The sequence below is a fragment of the Kockovaella imperatae genome (genome assembly GCF_002102565.1).
Source record: "Kockovaella imperatae strain NRRL Y-17943 chromosome Unknown BD324scaffold_10, whole genome shotgun sequence".
NCBI lineage: Eukaryota > Fungi > Basidiomycota > Tremellomycetes > Tremellales > Cuniculitremaceae > Kockovaella > Kockovaella imperatae.
In genome coordinates, this window is record NW_019028950.1 from 84,045 (window position 1) to 103,366 (window position 19,322).

General features: G+C 54.8%; 7 protein-coding genes and 2 non-coding genes across 9 annotated transcripts; 6 read left to right on the plus strand and 3 right to left on the minus strand.

Moving 5' to 3' along the window:
* The first annotated feature begins 351 nt into the window (after positions 1-351).
* Positions 352-1,282, plus strand: BD324DRAFT_630642 (hypothetical protein). The gene has a single exon (XM_022016349.1). The coding sequence runs from the start codon at positions 661-663 to the stop codon at positions 1,189-1,191; it is 531 nt and encodes a 176-aa protein (XP_021869727.1). The 5' UTR covers positions 352-660; the 3' UTR covers positions 1,192-1,282.
* Positions 1,283-1,643: 361 nt separating this feature from the next.
* BD324DRAFT_t24 lies at positions 1,644-1,734 on the minus strand. The gene has a single exon. It is a non-coding gene; the product is annotated as a tRNA-Val (tRNA).
* A 326-nt stretch (positions 1,735-2,060) lies between these two features.
* On the plus strand, positions 2,061-3,809 carry BD324DRAFT_630651 (mitogen-activated protein kinase 1). The gene is made up of 14 exons (XM_022016350.1): positions 2,061-2,130; positions 2,164-2,217; positions 2,252-2,330; positions 2,364-2,426; positions 2,459-2,466; positions 2,499-2,598; positions 2,630-2,701; positions 2,735-2,894; positions 2,926-2,981; positions 3,018-3,027; positions 3,063-3,222; positions 3,255-3,404; positions 3,438-3,605; positions 3,641-3,809. The coding sequence occupies exons 1-14, from the start codon at positions 2,084-2,086 to the stop codon at positions 3,783-3,785; spliced, it is 1,272 nt and encodes a 423-aa protein (XP_021869728.1). The 5' UTR covers positions 2,061-2,083; the 3' UTR covers positions 3,786-3,809.
* Positions 3,810-3,819: 10 nt separating this feature from the next.
* On the minus strand, positions 3,820-6,732 carry BD324DRAFT_652117 (hypothetical protein; the record flags this gene model as incomplete). The annotated part of the gene is made up of 10 exons (XM_022018442.1): positions 3,820-4,098; positions 4,136-4,286; positions 4,320-4,433; positions 4,465-5,600; positions 5,634-5,915; positions 5,948-6,128; positions 6,165-6,295; positions 6,329-6,400; positions 6,434-6,529; positions 6,565-6,732. 10 exons carry the CDS (start codon positions 6,730-6,732, stop codon positions 3,820-3,822), a joined length of 2,610 nt encoding a protein of 869 aa, XP_021869729.1.
* A 77-nt stretch (positions 6,733-6,809) lies between these two features.
* BD324DRAFT_581872 (putative GPI-anchor transamidase) lies at positions 6,810-8,535 on the plus strand (the record flags this gene model as incomplete). Its single annotated transcript, XM_022013528.1, has 7 exons — positions 6,810-6,943; positions 6,983-7,085; positions 7,116-7,204; positions 7,237-7,439; positions 7,471-7,638; positions 7,675-7,870; positions 7,905-8,535. The coding sequence occupies 7 exons, from the start codon at positions 6,810-6,812 to the stop codon at positions 8,533-8,535; spliced, it is 1,524 nt and encodes a 507-aa protein (XP_021869730.1).
* Positions 8,536-9,538: 1,003 nt separating this feature from the next.
* Positions 9,539-12,085, plus strand: BD324DRAFT_630687 (bifunctional catalase/peroxidase). The gene is made up of 2 exons (XM_022016351.1): positions 9,539-10,443; positions 10,483-12,085. The coding sequence occupies exons 1-2, from the start codon at positions 9,803-9,805 to the stop codon at positions 12,029-12,031; spliced, it is 2,190 nt and encodes a 729-aa protein (XP_021869731.1). The 5' UTR covers positions 9,539-9,802; the 3' UTR covers positions 12,032-12,085.
* A 167-nt stretch (positions 12,086-12,252) lies between these two features.
* BD324DRAFT_t23 lies at positions 12,253-12,345 on the minus strand. Its single transcript has one exon. It is a non-coding gene; the product is annotated as a tRNA-Ala (tRNA).
* A 1,045-nt stretch (positions 12,346-13,390) lies between these two features.
* BD324DRAFT_630695 (Alpha/Beta hydrolase protein) lies at positions 13,391-15,373 on the plus strand. The gene is made up of 11 exons (XM_022016352.1): positions 13,391-13,755; positions 13,791-13,927; positions 13,960-14,013; positions 14,045-14,104; positions 14,137-14,358; positions 14,395-14,522; positions 14,555-14,617; positions 14,655-14,832; positions 14,872-15,033; positions 15,072-15,122; positions 15,156-15,373. The coding sequence occupies exons 1-11, from the start codon at positions 13,410-13,412 to the stop codon at positions 15,195-15,197; spliced, it is 1,443 nt and encodes a 480-aa protein (XP_021869732.1). The 5' UTR covers positions 13,391-13,409; the 3' UTR covers positions 15,198-15,373.
* A 94-nt stretch (positions 15,374-15,467) lies between these two features.
* Positions 15,468-19,170, plus strand: BD324DRAFT_652121 (hypothetical protein; the record flags this gene model as incomplete). Its single annotated transcript, XM_022018443.1, has 6 exons — positions 15,468-15,671; positions 15,709-18,437; positions 18,478-18,703; positions 18,741-18,862; positions 18,900-19,086; positions 19,120-19,170. 6 exons carry the CDS (start codon positions 15,468-15,470, stop codon positions 19,168-19,170), a joined length of 3,519 nt encoding a protein of 1,172 aa, XP_021869733.1.
* Positions 19,171-19,322: the final 152 nt, after the last annotated feature.

The following is a 19,322-nucleotide window of genomic DNA, read 5'->3' on the forward strand; positions in this document are numbered from 1 at the left end:
TGGTAATGCGAGGAGTGTCACATTGTACGATTGCAACCTCTTCACAAATCCGAACATTGACCCCCTCGGATCCATCACAGCTGCAGGAAGAGAGTGGCTATTGAGGATCCGTGACTCGCACCCTACCATGGCTTCCTTACTCTCTCCCTGGTTGTTGCCGCACCAGACGGGATCAATTGTCGTCTGGCTGAGACTTTGGATCTCGCAGCGAGGCATGTCAACGCTCAGACCTGTGCCGTGGCAAAGGTGAAGGACGAGGAGACAGCTTCAAGCTTGAGACAGTGGATCGAAGAGCAGGAGCAGACATTGGTGACCCAGGGCCGCTACCGAGCCGAGGCCTTTAAGACACCCGGAAAGGGCAGAACCCGGATCCAAACTGTTGATGGCGCTCCCAGCGTGGCTGGGATCCACCTCATTCTCCACTACGCTTCTGCCCACGGATCGCCGAGGATCCTCACCCAAGCTCGCTACACCACAAAGACCCTTGTGGACCAGGGTTTCGTTTCACCCGATGAGGACGGCAAGACGTTCCACCTGGCAGCTTACAACCTCTTCCCTGTCAAACATTCGTACAATCTCACATCTCGTGGCCTTCACTGCACCCCTCTATCTTCAGACGCTCAGAGCATACCCTACCCTCTGGCCATTTTTGACGGAGTCATGGCGAAGCGGGTGCGTCAGCAGTTGGAATGGATTCGGGAGGGCCGCCACAACGTTTGCTTGGTGTTTGGCGAGGACGGGAGGCGATTCGTGCAAATGGTCGCAGAAGCGGGCAGCCATGAATCTGTTGGTTTCGCGTGGACGGCTCCTGCCCTCCGCCCCGAGGAGTATGGAGGTGATGCACCGATATGCCATCTGCTTCAAAGACTGGCAGAGGAGCAATTTGTAGCCTCAAGAGACATCGAGACCCTCTTGAAGCCTTTCCCTGCCCTCGCTAAGGCCTACTGTGAACACGACCCGACCAGAAGACAACAAGTCAGCATCGACATGCGCTTCATGTACGACCCTGTTATCGCCTCGGGTGGTACCCTCTTCATCAACGTGGTCCATCCTCAACGGTCAGACGAGGTCGACAACCCGCCCCATGTCGTCCAGCAGCTGGACTTTGCGGTGTCTTTCGTCAAGAGTCTGGTTCACGGAGCGAGTACAGCTCCATTTTACTATCAGAAGCATCACGACAGGGTCGCCTAGGAGAGTGGAAGGCGTCGCGGCATGCGTCTTTTGCGAGATAGCCTCACGAGGGAGACGCAGGAGATGCACAGACTTGAATGTGAGGCGTATGTGAGGAGATGGATCGGCCAGACCCGTGAGTCCGTAGATTTATTCAACAGTGGCACAAGGTCTGTGCGCGTGTGGCAAAATGCTGCTTGGGGAAGTCTCGTCATCGGATGGAACAACTCAAAGCTTAGAATTCTTCATCGATGCATGGCCTTGCGAAGGGGTCAAGGATGTCTAGAGGGCGGCAGAAGCATGCGAGAGACTCTGACATGCATAGACGCGTCTTGACTTCCGATATATTCGAAAAATGACTTCAAACACTTCCTGACCTTGGAAAGACTTCCTGAGGTCCATCCAAAAAGACTCCCCGGACCTCCCCGGACCTCCAGGAAAGTCACAGGGATGCCCAGAGGCCAAAAAAAAAATGATTCCGTCCGGGATCGAACCGGAGACCTTCGCCGGAGGTTAAACAGGTGTACTGTTAAGACGGCGCGCTACCAACTGCGCCACAGAACCGCTCATGATAGCAGGGAATTGCAACGTATATAACTCACACTGTCCGGGTTGATATTCTCGTTTCCCAACACCAATGACGATGATTCTACTCCATCCATCCCATCGGATTGATCTCATGACTTTTACCATAACATTCTGATCTGCCTGCAGAGCTCCGTCCAATGTATCGCGTACACCGTGTTCACGCACTTGTGCAGAGACTTGAATACTTGTCCAGCTATCACAATTAGCTGGAAATCCGGGATCTCGGCAGATCCTCTGCTTACATAAGCACTAATCTGCTGTCCGCAATGACCGCACCGTTGCATCGCTTCTTGCCTTGTTCTGCCCTTTACAACCACGTCTTACCATGGATAACACCCCCAGGCAGCTATTTCAGACGGCGAGCAACGTCTAGTGAGGTCCCTCAGAGTAAAATCACTGATTCAGCGTGTTGCAACAACCGTGGGCCTTTGTCAAAGAGCTGGGACAAGGAGCCTATGGGTGAGTCTTGCGTTGGAGCTGAGCTCATCTGCAGTTGCGTCTCGTCTGCTCGGAATGCTCATACTGGGGAGACTTGTGCTGTGAAAAAAGTTACGAATGTGTTTACGAAAAAGGCAAGGTCATGAGTAGTACATGGCTGATGACAGATCCTCACGAAGCGATGTTTGAGAGAGCTCCGACTGTTGCATCATTTCCGGGGGCACAAGAATGTGAGTGAGGCGAGGAGCTTTGCTGACAACAGATCACTTGGTGAGGGGACTCGATACTTGAGCTGAGACCAGTCTCTACGACATGGATATTATCTTTGATCCACCTGGATCTGGCCTCTTCTCCGAGGTCTACCTGTATGAGGAATTGATGGAGGCGGATCTGCATGCGATTGTGAGCGAGTCGAGCTACGGTGCTGATGTAGATCCGCTCCGGTCAACCGCTCTCCGATGCGCACTTCCAGTCATTCCTCTATCAGACCCTTTGTGGACTCAAGGTGAGAGATAAACAACGAGCACGCTAACGCCAGTATATCCACTCTGCGAATGTTCTACACCGAGATCTCAAACCTGGCAATCTGCTCGTCAACGCGGATTGTGAGCTCAAGATCTGCGACTTTGGTCTGGCACGAGGGTTCCAGCCTGGAGCTGTGCAGACGGATCAGGGACAGGCAGGGTTCATGACGGAATGTGAGGAGACGTGCGACAAAGCTGATAACAGACGTCGCGACTAGGTGGTACAGAGCGCCAGAGATTATGCTGAGTTTTGCCAACTATGTGAGTGAAGAAGGGTCGAGGCTTGGCTGACGATAGACATCGAGCAGTACGTCAAACAAGTCGAACTTGACTAACGTTTAGTCGATATGTGGTCCGTCGGGTGTATCCTGGCGGAACTGCTAGGCGGCAAGCCGATATTCAAGGGTGAAGATTATGTCGATCAACTGAACAAGATCTTGAATTTGCTTGGGACGCCTACGGAGGACACGTTAAGGCGGGTTGGCTCGCCGCGGGCACAAGAGTGAGTACCGAGTCGTACTCCGCTGACTCTAGCTACATTCGTTCTCTTCCCATCAAAGCTCGAGTCCAGTTCAAGGTGTTGTACCCCAACGCACAGCCCCTCGCTCTCGACCTGCTCACAAAGCTGCTCACCTTTGACCCGGCCAAGCGAATCGGTTGTCAAGAGGCCCTCGAACATCCATAGTGGGTCCACATAGCCGACATGGCTGACTCCAGTCTCTCGGTGTGGCACGACCCTGCCGATGAGCCGTTGTGCGAGGTACCTTTTGACTTTTCTTTTGAGCGGGAGGAATCGACCCATGGGATGAGGGATCTGATCGTGGACGAGGTCCGGAGCTTTAGATACCTTGTCAGACAGCAATCGGCCCCTGCGCCTCCTAGAACGTGAGTCTGGCGCGGCCGGGGCGAGCTGACGTCAGTCACGAACTCCCTCCTGTCCCCGCGGCATCTCAACAGCCTGGTGCGGGGATTGGACCAGCGTATTCTGATGACCCAAACGTCGGAGCGGATGTGGACGAGCATCCGAGCTCGGCATTGGAGAGGCAGCTGGGCCAGGGACGATAGAGTCGCCGTATACATGAATGCTATATGCTACACTTTACGGCATCTGCCCCCCACACATGTCGCATTGGAGGGCAAGAGGCGTGTTGATAAATGTACAACTGGGGCACGACCTGGACCCAAGAAGGGCTGTACCTCCGAAACCTTCTCTAGGGAGTTCTATGTCGTCAATGTCGTGAATCTCTTGAATGACGTGCAAGGTCAAGCGGTCATCCGCCATGATACCGAGGGACTCGACGGTATCTGCACTGTCGAGCTCGAGGGAGCCGTAAAGGAGTTTTTGAGAAATAGGACTGAGACTGTAGAGCGAGCAAATCTTGGGTGTCAGCGGGTTCGAATCCGTTCAAACCCACCTCAAGCTTGATGTCCTTGACGGTGGTCGCTTTCGTGACCTCGATGGAGAATTCCGACGCTCTGGATCGGCTTGCTCGCTTTTCGCTGATGACCTTGGCGGATGGTTCGGCTCTGACAATGTGGATGGTGGTGGTGTCGAAATTGCGGGCCCTAGAGGTCAGCTGAGTCCACATCTCGACTCACTTGGCGACGCGACAGTCGTCACAGACGCCGGGTAGGACATTCACGACTTGAGTGCGTTTGCCAGGCAAAGGGTTGGGACCAAAACGAATGACGATTGGTGTCACTGGACCATACCTGGGGTGAGCGTGTCCCACAACGTGCTCACCTTTCGTTGATTTGCTTCCATCCTGGTTCCTCAATGTAGGAGCACCGCTGTACCATTGGGTCCCAGTCCAGCAGACCATGGGGACAGAGCTCCATGTCGAGGACGGGGCGCTCACCCGCTTCTCTGATCCACGCCAGCCACTTGTCGACGAATTGCTGCGGTAAGAGGTAGTGATCCACACCGAACGGGGCAGGGGACCTGCTCAGCATCTTCTTCCAATGTCGCTCCTCCTTGGCCAAGGCGAAACGCATATCGTCCGCTTGGCGTGCAATGTCGTGCTGCGCGGCACAAATCGGACACTTCGGAGTGTCTTCGTCAAACACCTCAAAGTCGCCATGGACTGATTGCAACAGGGCGATCGCCTCGGGGGAGAGTCGAACCACTTTGACCTCGTCCCATCGGGCGTGATGTTCGCAGAAGATGTCATCGGTGGGGCCACCTTGCGCTTGGCCTTTTCGCCAGAGGTCGAGCCATCGTTTGGACACGAGGAATGGGCCAGGCTCCAGTTGAGCGAGCTCCTGGACGCAGCTGGTGTGATTGGATAGCGTGACAAGGCGGTGATACTCGGCGTCGATGCAGATGGAGCACAGGGCGAGGTCAGGAAGAGGCGTGTAGATGGAGAGCTTGTCGTAAGCGTCTTGGGAGATTAGCTTAGCTTGAGACGTCTCGTTGGGATCAATAGCCTTGTGCATGCAAGTGATCGAGTCAAAGTCCCAAGTGAAGAACAGATCGTCGAGCTTGGTCCCGGAAAACCATTTGATGAGCTGAGATCGAGGCACGAGACGGTCTCGGCCGGAAAGGGATTCCATGACGTGTCTCTTGGCCCCGTCGAGGTGAACAAACTCATCACTGAGCACTTTCTTCATCCTCGCATACTCGCGCAGCTCGTCCTGCAGGAAAAGATTGTCCGCTTCGACAAGGTCGAGGAGAGGTCGAGAGGGTTGACATGGGGGAGGATAGGCTGAGCGGTAGTAGACCAACATGTAGGCGTCCTTGGACGAGGTGACGTCGACTTCTGGGGAATCGACCCGGCGTCGTTTCTTGCGGTCCGCAGAGTGAACGATCTGATCGTTACAGTGGAGCCAAGTGTCGGAAGATTGATCGTACACGTCGCAGACAAAGTGACCATGGTGTGCCTGGCATCAGAGGCGTAGAAAGGGCTGACTCACGCTCGTACCGAGGTGGGTCAATACTGCCCTGAGATCGTACGCCTGTCCTTGGATCACAAGATGCTTGCGAAACTTGATCACCGCTTTGCTCTTGACTCGGCCGCTCGTTGCATAGATGAATCGCATGAGGGAGAGATTGAGGATCGGCGGGAGGACGTTCGGGGCGAGAGAACGGAGGGCGGGTTGTGGTGATCTACAGACCTGACAGGCGTATTTGTTGTCTCCGTCGAGTCGTTCAGGTCGAGACTGCGCCTCGAGGCATTCTTCCACCGTGGCGTTGTTCTTGTCGTCAGCAGAGCCAAATGATCGCTCACTATGAGATGGACATCGAGCTCCAGAAAGGGATCTTGCTTTCGGCGCACAGTGCTGCAGGTGAGGCACTGGGTGGTAGACTCGAGTTGTCCTTGGAAAAGGTCGGTCATGACGGTTTTGATAGCGGGGTCAGGTTGACGTTCGAATGCTGAGGCGATGAGAGATTGAAAGAGCTTGGCGAATCTGAGGGGTCAGCTTTTGGTGATCACATCGATTCACTCTGCGGCATCCTGCTGGTCACTCTTGTTCAACTCGAGGACGTCGAGCAGAGGCGTCGGGTCGATGACGGGTCGATCCGACAGGTCGAGCGACGCAAAAATGGCGCCAAGGTGGAACAGAGGGGTACCAAACTGCCCGTCAGCGGGACGCGTACCGAGCCTCACCTGTGTGTCCGCTCGGTACACGGCATCGCGTAGGGCGGGGTTGTAGTACCACACTTGAAGAAAGGCATTGGCCTGGGTCAAGATACCATTTCAGAGGCAACTCACATAGCACGTTGCACCGAGGTTTAGCAGCCCAGCAGGTCCATCGCGGAGCGTCGGGAGCTCCAGCTGCTCGAGATAGGTCGCTTTCGTGACGAGAGCCTGGTCTCAGCTTTGATCAACCATTGGAAGCTCACCTCCTCGGCAAGACGCTGGACACATCCCACCGAATTGCACTTTTTACCACACTCTGAGTGCACGTCCAGACCTGCAGCCCTCCTCCTATGCTCCTCTGTGATATCTTCCACTCGCTTGACCCCATCCACCCATGACCATTCCCCCCGTTTGGCCTTTTTGGGAGCCATTGGGGAGGTTTGGGTTGAAATTATGTTGAAACCCGGCGACGCGATGAAACAATAATAATATCTCTCAATGTCATACCATGTTTCGACAGCGAGGACCATCACCGGATCGTCGAGAGGTGAACTACACGAGAGAGCATGTGGCGATAGCGAAGACGATAAGGAGGAGGCGTAGAGTGGTGAGGTGGATCAACAGGCATCTGGGTGGGATCAGGTGAGTCTGAGCAAAAGGGTCGCCGGGCTGACTCCCGAGGGCACTGCTCTTTGGTATCGGGGTGGTATGGATTCTGGCCCTCCCACTTGAGGCATTATGGAGGGGCACCTATGTCGACGAGCACGCCCTTCAGCCGAACCAAGTGGGTCAGTGTAGAGTTTCGCTTATATAGGTCAATACATATTGGGACTGGTCCAACGTGCACAGGGCAGATCGCTACCTTGACGAGCTGGAGCAGATGGTCAATTCGACTCAGGCAGAGTGAGTCGACGCCTGGTCATCGCTTACGCAAGACGCTCCGACTATCTACAACGGGCATTCTCAGCATCCGGACATGATGCATCGAACACGTCCACCTCGACATATGCCCATGTGCAACCGCCTAGATCAAACGGTTTGGAAGTTATCCTGGTTAGCGCCAATTGGATGTCCCGGGAGAGTAAGCCAAATCTCCGGGGTGTGGCCATACTGCTGGCTCTGGCAGACTTTCTCAGGGGTGAGTGAGAACACGTCGTCGCTCACACCAGGCCAAAACTACTGGGCAAACGACCTCGTCCTCGTCGTTGGCGAGGGCTACCTCGACGGTCTCGAAGGATTCATGCAGGAATACTATGATCGATTCAATGGGGTCATCTGGACGGCATTGAACGTCGACTACCCAGGTCATTCGTTCGAGCACATCGGGTTGTTCTACGGTGCGTGCAATGACGACGGGACTCGCTGATCGGTAGAGGGACTAAATGGGAGGTTGCCGAATCAGGATGTGATCAACTCGGTCGCTCAGATTGCGCGGTGGTCTGGCGGCGTCACGACGAGGATGCACGACATTGAAGAGCAAGGGTACATTGGCGCGGCTCGACACCTCCTCAATCACGCGGCATACAGCGCCTTTGGACGGGCCAGTGGAGCGCACGGCGTCCTTGCCAAGTAAGCCCAGTGGAATTGGCCTGACTGACCCTAGACACCGGATCGACGCCATCACCCTGTACTGTCCCAACGCAACAGGCCCACACGGGTTCTACACCCTGGGTAAGACGATCGAATCAACTCTGCGATCATTCAACAACCTCCTCGAGCGCCTTCACGCATCCTACTTCTTTTACCTCATCCCGAGGTCTGGCAAATTCATCCCTGTTGGCCACTACCTCCCGGCCGCGATATTGCTCGGAGCGAGTGTGACGCTGGGCGGTTTTGACTGTCCGGACCCAGTCCAGGGCTTAATCTGGACCACCCCAGTGGTTGCTATTACGATACTAGGATGGGTCGTGCAATCCCCCCTGGTCACCTTTCTCGCCGTCGCCGCGCCCAAGCCTCAAGGCACCGCGCGACGATCCTTCCTCTCCCTGTGTCACCTCTTCTTTGGGGCACTCATACCCACCCTCGCGATGGTCAACTTTCCTCAAGCCATTGCACTGGCATTCATCACCTCGGGACACCTTGCACCGTGGCGATGGGTCCGATGGATCATGGTAGGCTTAAATCCGGCTCTTCTCGGATCAGATTTGCGACGCGAATGGGAGACCCTGGGCAACCTCACATGGGTCGGGATCATGAGCGTGTGGGTACCTCTTGGTATAGTCGCGGCAATGTGATGCATCTAGTTGTCGTCAGCGAGGTCCAGAGGAAGAATGGATGACGGCGATGTGATCAGAGATAAAAGTTTAAGGTAGCGAGGGTTTTTCAACAGCGACGAGCAAGCTCATCGTCAAGCCAAATGCACTCAAGTCATCACAAAAAAAAGAGAGGAGGTCGGAGGATGATCAAAATGCATGCTCACCTATCTACCAATACGTCCAAACTACATCGATCAGAAAGCCCGCTCATCGCCCACAGGAAACCGTCGCTCAACCCGTGAAGAGTCGATTGACGATCCCTGCCAGCTTCTTCGATTGACGGCGAGGAGCACGTCAAGATGTCTCTGTGAAGAGCGGAGCGGGTACTGGATCATCCCCTCGATGTGGAAAATGTGGCTAGTGTAGACTAGCAAAGATAAATACTAACTATACAGAAATCCTGAGAGACGAGTCAGCGGTGCAACTAGCGACGAGCAACGAGCGGAGCGAGGTGCGAGAGAGATCTAAAAGTATTCAGACACCCTCGAGGGCACCTCTGGCCCTTCCTACAAGCTCTCGCTGCCTTTTCAATGGTAGGGGGTCCACTCACCTGCAAGAGTATAATCTAGAGAACCAAGACAGCGCCCGACGTGTCTGATAAAGTCTGCGCGGCTGTCGGCGTTAGCGAAGCGGATATAACGGGTGGTGATATGTGGCGGCTTAAGTCCGAAAGTGGCGGGTGGTTGTTCCAGGCAGCTGCACAGGGGGTGACTACCCAGGGCCAATGAGGGCTCAGCTATATCATGCATGCATGCATGCCAGCCACATTCGTGTCGCCAGAGAGCGCTCAGGGGGAGGGTTCACTATGGCATGAGCTCACAGATCGAGCCCACAATGATACCCCCCCTTCTCACACGTGCAGCACCTCGATCGATCATTGCGAGATCCTAGGCACGAAGTGAGCGACACCTCCCTTCCCTCGCCCCGCCCCGCTCGAATGTTCTCGATCTCTCGGTTCTTTTGCGGCCGAGTGACCGCGCGCCTACTCGATGCCATTCTGCTCTCTCTCTCTCTCTCTCTCCCTCTCTCTCTTTCTTTGCGCCGCCCCCTCTCGGCGTCTGCCCACCCAGCTGGGGTCCGAACCGGACATTCCCCGCCCAATGACCCAGTCCTATAATTGGCAAACTCCACCTCGTGACGACTCCCACCGGTTAACAACGTTGCAATTTGAAATAAATAACCACCCACTTCACTCTCTCACCCAGATCGTCGCCCACTTTACCCAACATCTCCACACACATTCACCATGTCCAAGTGTCCTATCAAACACGCCAACGTCGGAGGAGGTGGCCAGCAAGCCAAAGATTGGTGGCCCAACAACCTCAAGCTCGACATTCTTCGTGCTCACAATGCCCCCATTCCACTCGAGGGCAACTACGCCGAGCGATTCAAGTCGCTCGATTACCAAGGTCTCAAGAAGGATCTCACCGCGTTAATGACTGATTCTCAAGACTGGTGGCCAGCAGACTTTGGCCACTATGGTGGATTGTTCATTCGAATGGCGTGGCACAGTGCCGGAACTTACCGTGTCACGGATGGACGAGGCGGTGGAGGCAGCGGTCAACAGCGATTCGCTCCACTCAACTCGTGGCCTGATAACACGAGTTTGGATAAGGCCAGGCGATTGCTCTGGCCGATCAAGCAAAAGTATGGTGACAAGATCTCCTGGGCGGATCTATTCCTTCTCACAGGTAACGTCGCCATAGAGTCCATGGGCCTCCCCACATTCGGATTCGCCGGAGGACGAGAGGATGTGTTCGAGGCCGACTCCTCGACCTACTATGGAGGTGAGGACACCTGGCTCGGCAACGATGTTCGATACTCGGGCGGAAACCACGGACCTGGAGCTGCAGGATCAGGCACTGTGGACGGGGATCAAAGCAAATTGTGAGCTAACGCGCGTCGCTCCGCGCTGAGACCCTCCAGGCAACACAAGAATATCCACACAAGGGATCTCGAGAACCCCCTCGCTGCCTCACATATGGGTCTCATTTACGTCAACCCTGAAGGTCCCGACGGTGTTCCCGACCCTGTTGCCTCGGCTCGAGATATTCGAACGACTTTCGGCCGTATGGCCATGAACGATGAGGAGACTCTCGCGCTGATCGTCGGAGGTCATTCGTTTGGAAAGACTCACGGTGCCGCGTCGACCGACAACGTGGGTCCCGAACCCGAGGGCGCCGATATCGCCCAACAAGGCTTCGGATGGGCCAACAAGCACGGCAGTGGAAAAGGACCTGACGCGATCACCTCGGGTCTCGAGGTCATCTGGACTTCCACCCCGACCAAATGGAGCAACAAGTACCTCGAGTACTTGTTCAAATACGAGTGGGAGAAGACTACTTCCCCGGCCGGTGCCCATCAGTGGGTCGCCAAAGACGCCGAGGAGATCATCCCAGACGCGTTCGACTCCAACAAGAAGCACAAGCCGACCATGTTGACCACCGATTTGGCTCTCCGCTTCGACCCCGAATACGGAAAGATTGCCAAGCGATTCCTTGAAAACCCCGACCAGCTCGCTGACGCGTTCACTCGCGCCTGGTTCAAGCTTCTCCACCGAGACATGGGACCGCGATCCCGATGGCTAGGCCCAGAGATCCCCAAGGAAGAGCTCATCTGGGAAGACCCCGTCCCTGAGGGCAAGAAGCTCTCCGACAGCGAGGTCGATTCGCTCAAGAAGGAGATTCTCGATCTCGGCATCGATCACACTGACCTCATCTCCGTCGCTTGGGCCTCTGCCTCCACCTTCCGAGGCAGCGACAAGCGAGGCGGTGCCAACGGTGCTCGCATCCGCCTCTCCCCCCAAAAGGACTGGAAGGCCAACAACCCTCATGTCCTCCACAAGGTTCTCCAAGCCTACGAAAAACTCAGCAGCAAAGCCTCCATGGCCGACCTCATCGTCCTCGGAGGTACCGCCGCTCTCGAAAAGGCCGCCGGCGTACCCGTGCCCTTCACGTCTGGACGAGGTGACTCCACCCAAGAACAAACCGACGTCCACTCCTTCCGCTACCTTGAACCTCACGCCGACGGTTTCCGAAACTTTGGACACGGTACTGACCGAGTCAGGACCGAGCAATACCTCGTCGACCGAGCCAACCTCCTCAACCTCTCCCCCGTTGAACTCACCGCTCTCGTTGGCGGTCTCCGAGCCCTCGGTATCTCCCACGCACATCACGGTGTCTTCACCAAGCGTCCCGGCCAGCTCACCAACGACTTCTTCGTCAATCTCCTCGACATGAGCACCGCCTGGAAGGCCACTGACCAGCACCACGAAACATTCGAGGGTGTCGACAGGAAGACTGGACACAAGAAGTGGACCGCCACCCGAGTTGACCTCATCTTTGGATCTCACTCCGAGCTCCGAGCCATCGCGGAGGTGTACGGCAGTGCCGATGGTCAGGAGAAGCTCATCAAGGACTTTGTCAAGGCCTGGGTCAAGGTCATGGATGCGGATAGGTTTGACATCAAGGCGTAAGAGGAGAGCGGGGATACCTGGGTATCAAGTGAAATGCATGGTTACGTTCCAGAACACTCTCCGTGCCACCTCTGGAGGGGGAGCTGTGGTTGCTGCGAGACGACGGGCGAAGAGGCAAGATCTGATACTGACACCAAAAAGAAAAATGAGTCTCCATTTTTATCGCTGGAAAGCAACAAAAATCGGGGTCCGGAAAGCTTTGAACCGGCAACAAAAAAACTTGGAGAAACGGGGAATCGAACCCCGGACCTTGTCAACTCGGAGTTGAGCGCATTAGATGCTAATGACACGTTATACCCCTAAACCATTTCCCCGTCTTTTCTTTGATGTATCCCTGAAAGAAACATGATATATAAGTTGAAGAGTCTGACTTCAGTTATCTCTCGATTCGAGGCTCGATGAAGTCAATGGAACCGATGTGGCTAAAGGGAGTGCGACCACAGACTAGGTCTATGCTGTTTCAGGCATCACAGAGGATAGCAATGTGTTGGTCATTCCCAGTACGCCATTGGAAACAGTGACAATCAACGGCAGGATACAGGTAAGCACAAGGTGAGCCTTTGATAAACGTGACCCAACGCATCTCGAGCTTTAACTGTCACTAGAGCAAGGCCCGCACAACTTGCTAGGGCCGTGATTCGAGGCAGTTGTTGAAACAGCAATCGGAAGCACCTATTCGTAAGAACACCAGGTGCCTTGCGTGCCTCCATTCTGATCTGTACTTCCCGGAGGATACATTGTCCAGAGTCGACGATGCGACAGCTATGGGACAGCGGCACGGATGAATGGAGAGCCAGACGCAAGAAAACGTCATCAGATCGATGAATGAGACAACGAGAACATCCAATCCCCCGACAGGCAGCAATCTGTGCCTCGCGCCCTCGCATGTGTCTACCTATGTATCTCCGGCTTTGTCGCCACCCGCACATAAGTATCCGACAGAAGGGCATCCCCTCCAGTCCTAACACGCAAGACCGTTGCATGGCCGGTCATCAACCGGACAATGGATGGATTGACCGCCAGACAGGGATGGGCGGATGGGATATGACAACCGAGGCGGTTGTCCAACAGCCAATGAATGCCGAATTGGTCGAGAACATTGACTTTGATTGTGCTGTCATGGGATCCATCTAGTCGTACAGCTGAGAGACGCCCGAAGCATTGGGCGAATGAAATACACCAGTGACTTCAGGCACCATTGCTGAAAGGGCTTGAATTAGATCTGAACTTGACGCCAGCGACCCGAGAGCCATGGCTAATAACCATATGTAGAGCATGTGCCTCGTAAATCGGCAATCTCCGACGGGATATCGCAAGCGTCCGAGCCGCCTGACATCGGGGATCTCCTTCAACGTTGCTCTCCCATACTCGAACAACAATGAAACTCTCTCTCACGGCTCTCTTTGGCCTATACACTGGCCTTGTCGCCGCCGCTGTCGCCTCCCCCCAGAACCCTTTCGACCCTCCGATTTCATCCACAGGGCACGCCCTCCTCACCTCGTCCCGTCACCCAAAGCACAATGTCCACATCAAGGCTCACTCTGCTGGCTCATGGTGTGACCCCGAGGTCAGATCGTGGACGGGATACATTGACTCTGGATATGGTAAAGAGCTGTTCTTCTATTACTTTGAATCGAGGTCCTCGCCAAAGGACGATCCAGTGGTGATGTGGATCAATGGCGGGCCTGGAGGGAGTTCGGCCATGGGCTTGTTCCTTGAGCAGGGTGAGTCAGAGAGCGCGAGGTGGCTGATGAGATAGGGCCCTGCCGTATCAACAAGGACCCTTCGGGATTGAACGACACCGTGGTGAACCCTTACGCCTGGAACGAGAAGGCGAACGTCTTCTTCCTCGATCAGCCGATCGGCGTCGGTTTCAGTCACGGGGACTATGGACAGGTGAGTCGCGTGTAGAGCCGTGCTGATGTTAGACCGTCGCCACGACCGAGCAGGCGGCGATTGATGTGGCTGCATTTGTCGAGATTGTGAGTGGGATCGTGGTCCCGCTGATGGCAGTTCTTTGAATACTTCGATCTCCACGGTCGACCCTTTCACATGTCGGGCGAGTCGTATGGGGTGAGTGGAATGAGTGATGTAGCTGATAGCAGGGACGTTACCTACCCCTCTTTGCCAGTGCGGTGTTTGACAATAATGCCAAGCTCAAGAAGGACGGCATTGAGCCGATCAATCTTCAGAGCGTGCTCATTGGCAATGGCCTGACTTCAATCTTCACCACCATCGACACACAATACGAGCTCATGTGTACAAAGCACATTGACCTCGGCTACGCTGTCATGCCTATCAAAGCCTGCGTTGAGCTGGTCGAACAGGTGAGCGACTGTTCTGTACACAGTCCCTGATCCCAGCTTCCCAAATGCCACCAAATGCTCAAAAAGCACTGTCTCGAAACGGTCGACCACGCGATTTGCACCCTCTGGGAGGCGCATTGTGGAGATCTATGGAATCTCACGCCACTGTCTGTCGAGAGGAACAGGTGAATGAGGCAAGGGGTCACACTAACGTCAGATACAATCTGAACCAGACCTGCACTCTGGAGCAGCTGGAGGCTGATAGGTGCATCGACGGACAGTGAGTCAATGTGTGGGACGCACCCTTGACGCGCCAGGCTCGATCTGGAAAAGTACCTCAATCTTCCCGACGTCCAGGCTTTCCTCGGTGCCACGGGACACTTTGGACTGAACAGTCATTTGGTCAACCAAGACTTTTACAGGGCTCTCGACGAGGTCCATCAGACATACTGGTACGTGGCGGGACTGCTTGAGCGGGGCATCAGGGTTTTGAACGTGAGTCGAGGGTTCTGGGCTCTCCCTGATGATGACAAGTATGTCGGCACGCTGGATGCTGCATGCCCGCATCTTTCACAGGAAAAGTGGATGGCTCAAATGCCATGGACTGGACAGGCGGGATACCTTGATGCTGAATGGGAGTCTTGGCAAGTGAACGGGAAAGAAGCGGGTATCTTCAAGACGTATGAGAACTTGACGGTGAGAGGGGTGTTCTTCGGGCATTGGCTGAGATCTAGCTGCTCAAGGTGTTTGGCGCGGGCCATCTTGTACCCACGGACCAGCCAGAGGTGAGTATATGATGTTGACGAGGCTTATGATAGAACGCATTGGCGTTGTTGAACGAGTGGATCGAGGGGGCGTAGGCTCGTCCTGATGGGGGTTTGGAGTAGACTGGGTAGCGTAAGGAGTTCGCTCCGTACGTCGCTGCGCACTCTGAAGGGGATGTTTGGTCCGCATCAGAATGGCTGTAGGAGCAGCTCGGTAGCATTGATCGTGACGTAGAGGCCTCTGCTCTCCTATGCATCAGATAAGCACGTTGACCAGAGACAACAGCCCAGGGATCAAAGACGGGGTTGCCACCTCCACTTTCCTAAATTTCCCAGAAATTTCACCATTCAACTCTTCACCTCACCATGTCCAGACCTCGCAAACCCATGAGCAGCGCACCACCCCGTGCTGGACCGTCCCGCACCAAGCCCCCTCCCGCTAAGCACCCTCTCGCCGACATCAAACCCGTGATCGAGGATGTCCCAGTGGATTACGGCGCGGAATGGGCTGAACTCATGAAATCATCCTACACCTCCAAAGACCTGGTGAAGGGCGTCAAGACGGTTCAAGTGAGTCGACCTCTGCCTCTCTTGCTAATTTTCCCAGGACAAATGGGAGCTGCTTCCTGCCTTTCTCCAGGTCAAAGGGCTCGTCAAACAACATCTCGACTCGTTCAATTATTTTGTAAACGTTGACATCAAGGCGATCCTCGCGGCGAACAATTTAGTCATGTCGGAAGTGGACCACACGACGTTTATCAAATACACCGACATTCGCGTGGGTCGACCTGAACGTCCTGACGGGCCAGCCGGGCTTTCGCGATTGACACCGATGGAGTGCCGTTTGACCGATACGACGTACTCGGGTCGTATTTACGTGGATATCGAATATACCCAAGAAAACAGTGTCAAACGACAACGCGGCGTCCCCATTGGCTCCCTCCCCGTCATGCTGAGAAGCGATCTGTGCCATCTTAAAGGGAAGAATCAAAAGGAGCTTGCGAGGATGGGAGAATGTCCGATGGACCCAGGCGGATACTTTGTGGTCAAAGGCACGGAAAAGGTCATCTTGGTGCAGGAACAGTTGAGCAAGAATCGAATTATTGTCATGACGGATCCGAGAAAGGACACTGTCACTGCAGAGGTCACCTCATCGACGCACGATCGAGTCGTCAAGACGTACGTCACTACTAAGGCGAGACGACTTTATCTCCGCCACAACTCGTTCAAGGAAATCATCCCCATCGTCATTGCTCTCAAGGCCATGGGCATATCCTCGGATAAGGAGATTATACAGCTCACCTGTGGGTCGAATGAAAAGTTTCAAGAAGCTTTTGGCACGAGTCTGGAAGAGGCAGCCAAGCTGCAGGTGTTTACACGGCGGCAGGCACTCGAATGGATCGCTGCGAGGGTCTCACCGACACAGGAAAAGGAAGACAAGTATCACAAGTTGACTCCGATGAACGTTGCCATGCAGGCATTGGCGACCATGGTCCTCGGTCATGTCCCCGTGCGAGACCTCAACTTTCGACCAAAAAGCATATACCTTGCGACCATGGCGAGACGAGTGTTGTCAGCCATGATCGATGAGAGCATGGTGGACGACAGGGATTATGTCGGAAACAAACGACTCGAACTTGCCGGCCAGCTCCTCTCGCTCCTCTTCGAAGACTCGTTCAAAACATTCAACAGTGAGCTCAAGAAGCGGATGGACAAGATCTTGGAGAAAAAGTCTCGCGCCGGACCGTTCGACGCCAGTAGCTTGATCCGGCAAGGTGGAGATCCCATCACCGCGGCGTTTGTCAGATCCATCTCGACGGGTAACTGGTCGCTCAAACGATTCCACGTCGAACGGGCTGGAGTCACCCATGTCCTCTCCCGACTCAGCTTTATCGCCGCACTGGGAATGATGACGCGGATATCGTCGCAATTTGAGAAGACTCGAAAGGTGTCTGGACCGCGAGCGCTGCAACCGAGTCAATGGGGAATGCTATGTCCTTCGGATACGCCGGAAGGCGAGGCTTGTGGCTTGGTCAAGAATCTCGCGTTGATGACACACATCACGACGGATGTGCCAGAGGATCCGATCATCAAGATTGCCTTCATGCTTGGTGTTCAAGATATCTCCCTCGTGACGGGAGACGAGCTGTATCGACCCGGCGTCCACCTCGTCCAAGTCAACGGAACCCTCATCGGTGTCACGCGGAGGTCTAGACACTTTGTGAGGGCCTTTCGTAAGCTCCGTAGAGCGTCAAGGACATCGGAATTCGTTTCCATCTACATCAACCACCATCAGCGGGTCATCTACGTGGCCTCTGATGGCGGTCGGATCTGCCGACCAATGATCATTGTCGAGAAGGGCCGATCTCGCGTCACGCCCGAGCACATGGCCCTCTTGCGTGCCGGCAAAGTCACGTTTGACCACTTTTTACGCTCTGGCCTGGTCGAATACCTCGACGTCAATGAGGAAAACGACTCGTACATTGCCTGTTACGAGTCGGAAATCACGGACGGCACGACCCACCTCGAAATAGAACCCTTCACCATCCTTGGCGCCGTCGCCGGTCTCATCCCTTATCCTCACCACAATCAATCCCCTCGAAACACGTATCAATGCGCCATGGGCAAACAAGCCATCGGTGCGATCGCCTATAATCAACTCAATCGTATCGACACGCTGCTCTACCTCATGACGTATCCTCAACAGCCCATGGTCAAGACCAAGACGATCGAGCTCGTGGGCTATGACAAATTGCCGGCGGGTCAAAACGCCACCGTCGCCGTCATGTCGTTTTCTGGTTATGACATTGAAGACGCCCTCATTCTCAATCAGGCGTCGGTGGACCGTGGTTTCGGTCGATGTCACGTGTTGAAGAAGCAGACGATTCCATTGAGGACCTTTACGAACAACACGGCGGAGCGGACGGCGTATCCAAAGCCGCCGCCCCGCCCAGAAATGTACAAATACGTGGACGAAGCGGACGGTATCATCGCCCCGGGTGCCATCGTGGAGCAAGCTCACGTCTTGGTCCACCGTGAGACGCCCACTGAGACTCGGGGCAACCCATCGGGCATGTACAAGCCCACACCAATCTCACACAAGCTGCCTGAGACCGCTGCGATCGACAAGGTCATGTTGACGGACGGCGAAGACGGTCCGTTGATCAAGATCCTCACCCGTCAGACGCGACGACCCGAGCTCGGCGACAAGTTTTCCTCTCGACATGGGCAAAAGGGTGTCTGCGGTCTCATCGTGCCACAACAGGACATGCCATTCAATGATCAGGGGATTGTCCCGGATATCATCATGAACCCGCATGGTTTCCCATCTCGAATGTGAGTAAGTGAAACTGGAGCTTGGGTTGACGAGTCCAAGGACGGTCGGCAAGATGATTGAGCTGTTATCGGGCAAGGCTGGTGTGCTTGCAGGTCAGCTGCAATACGGAACCGCCTTTGGTGGATCGAAAGTCGTGGACATGTCAAAGATCCTCATCGATCACGGCTTTTCGTACGCTGGAAAGGACATGCTCACCAGTGGTATAACCGGACAGCCCTTGGAGGCGTACGTGTACTTTGGTCCGATCTACTACCAAAAGCTCAAGGTGGGGTCCTTGACGTGAACTCTGCTGACCTTTCAAGCACATGGTGCAAGACAAGATGCACGCCCGACCCACCGGTCCAAGGGCGAGTCTGACGCGACAGCCAACGGAAGGTCGATCAAAGGATGGAGGGTTGCGTCTAGGAGAAATGGAGCGGGACTGGTGAGCACTGGGGCGAGATGCCAGTTGCTGATGCCAGTCTCATCGGCTACGGGGCCACCCAATTGCTCCTCGAACGACTCATGGTCTCCTCTGACGCATTTGACACCCAAGTGTGTGAAAAATGCGGTATGCTGGCGTACAAGGGATGGTGCAAGTCGTGTGGATCTGGGAATGCCATTGCTAATATCACCATCCCGTACGCCGCCAAGCTATTGATCCAAGAGGTGAGCTGCGAAAGTGACGTCGCTGACGACTAGCTCATGGGGATGAACATTATGCCGAAATTGGTGCTCGAAGACACCGTCTGAGTTCCGAGATTCTATGACAAAAGCAAGAGGCTTTGTTGTTGTTGTATCATATAACGTAGATCCATACCATTGGACGCATGATGCATCTGTATTTGGTCTCACGGCTGACGCCAGGTCCGGCACACTGAACGAGCAATTGAGCGTCGCTGATC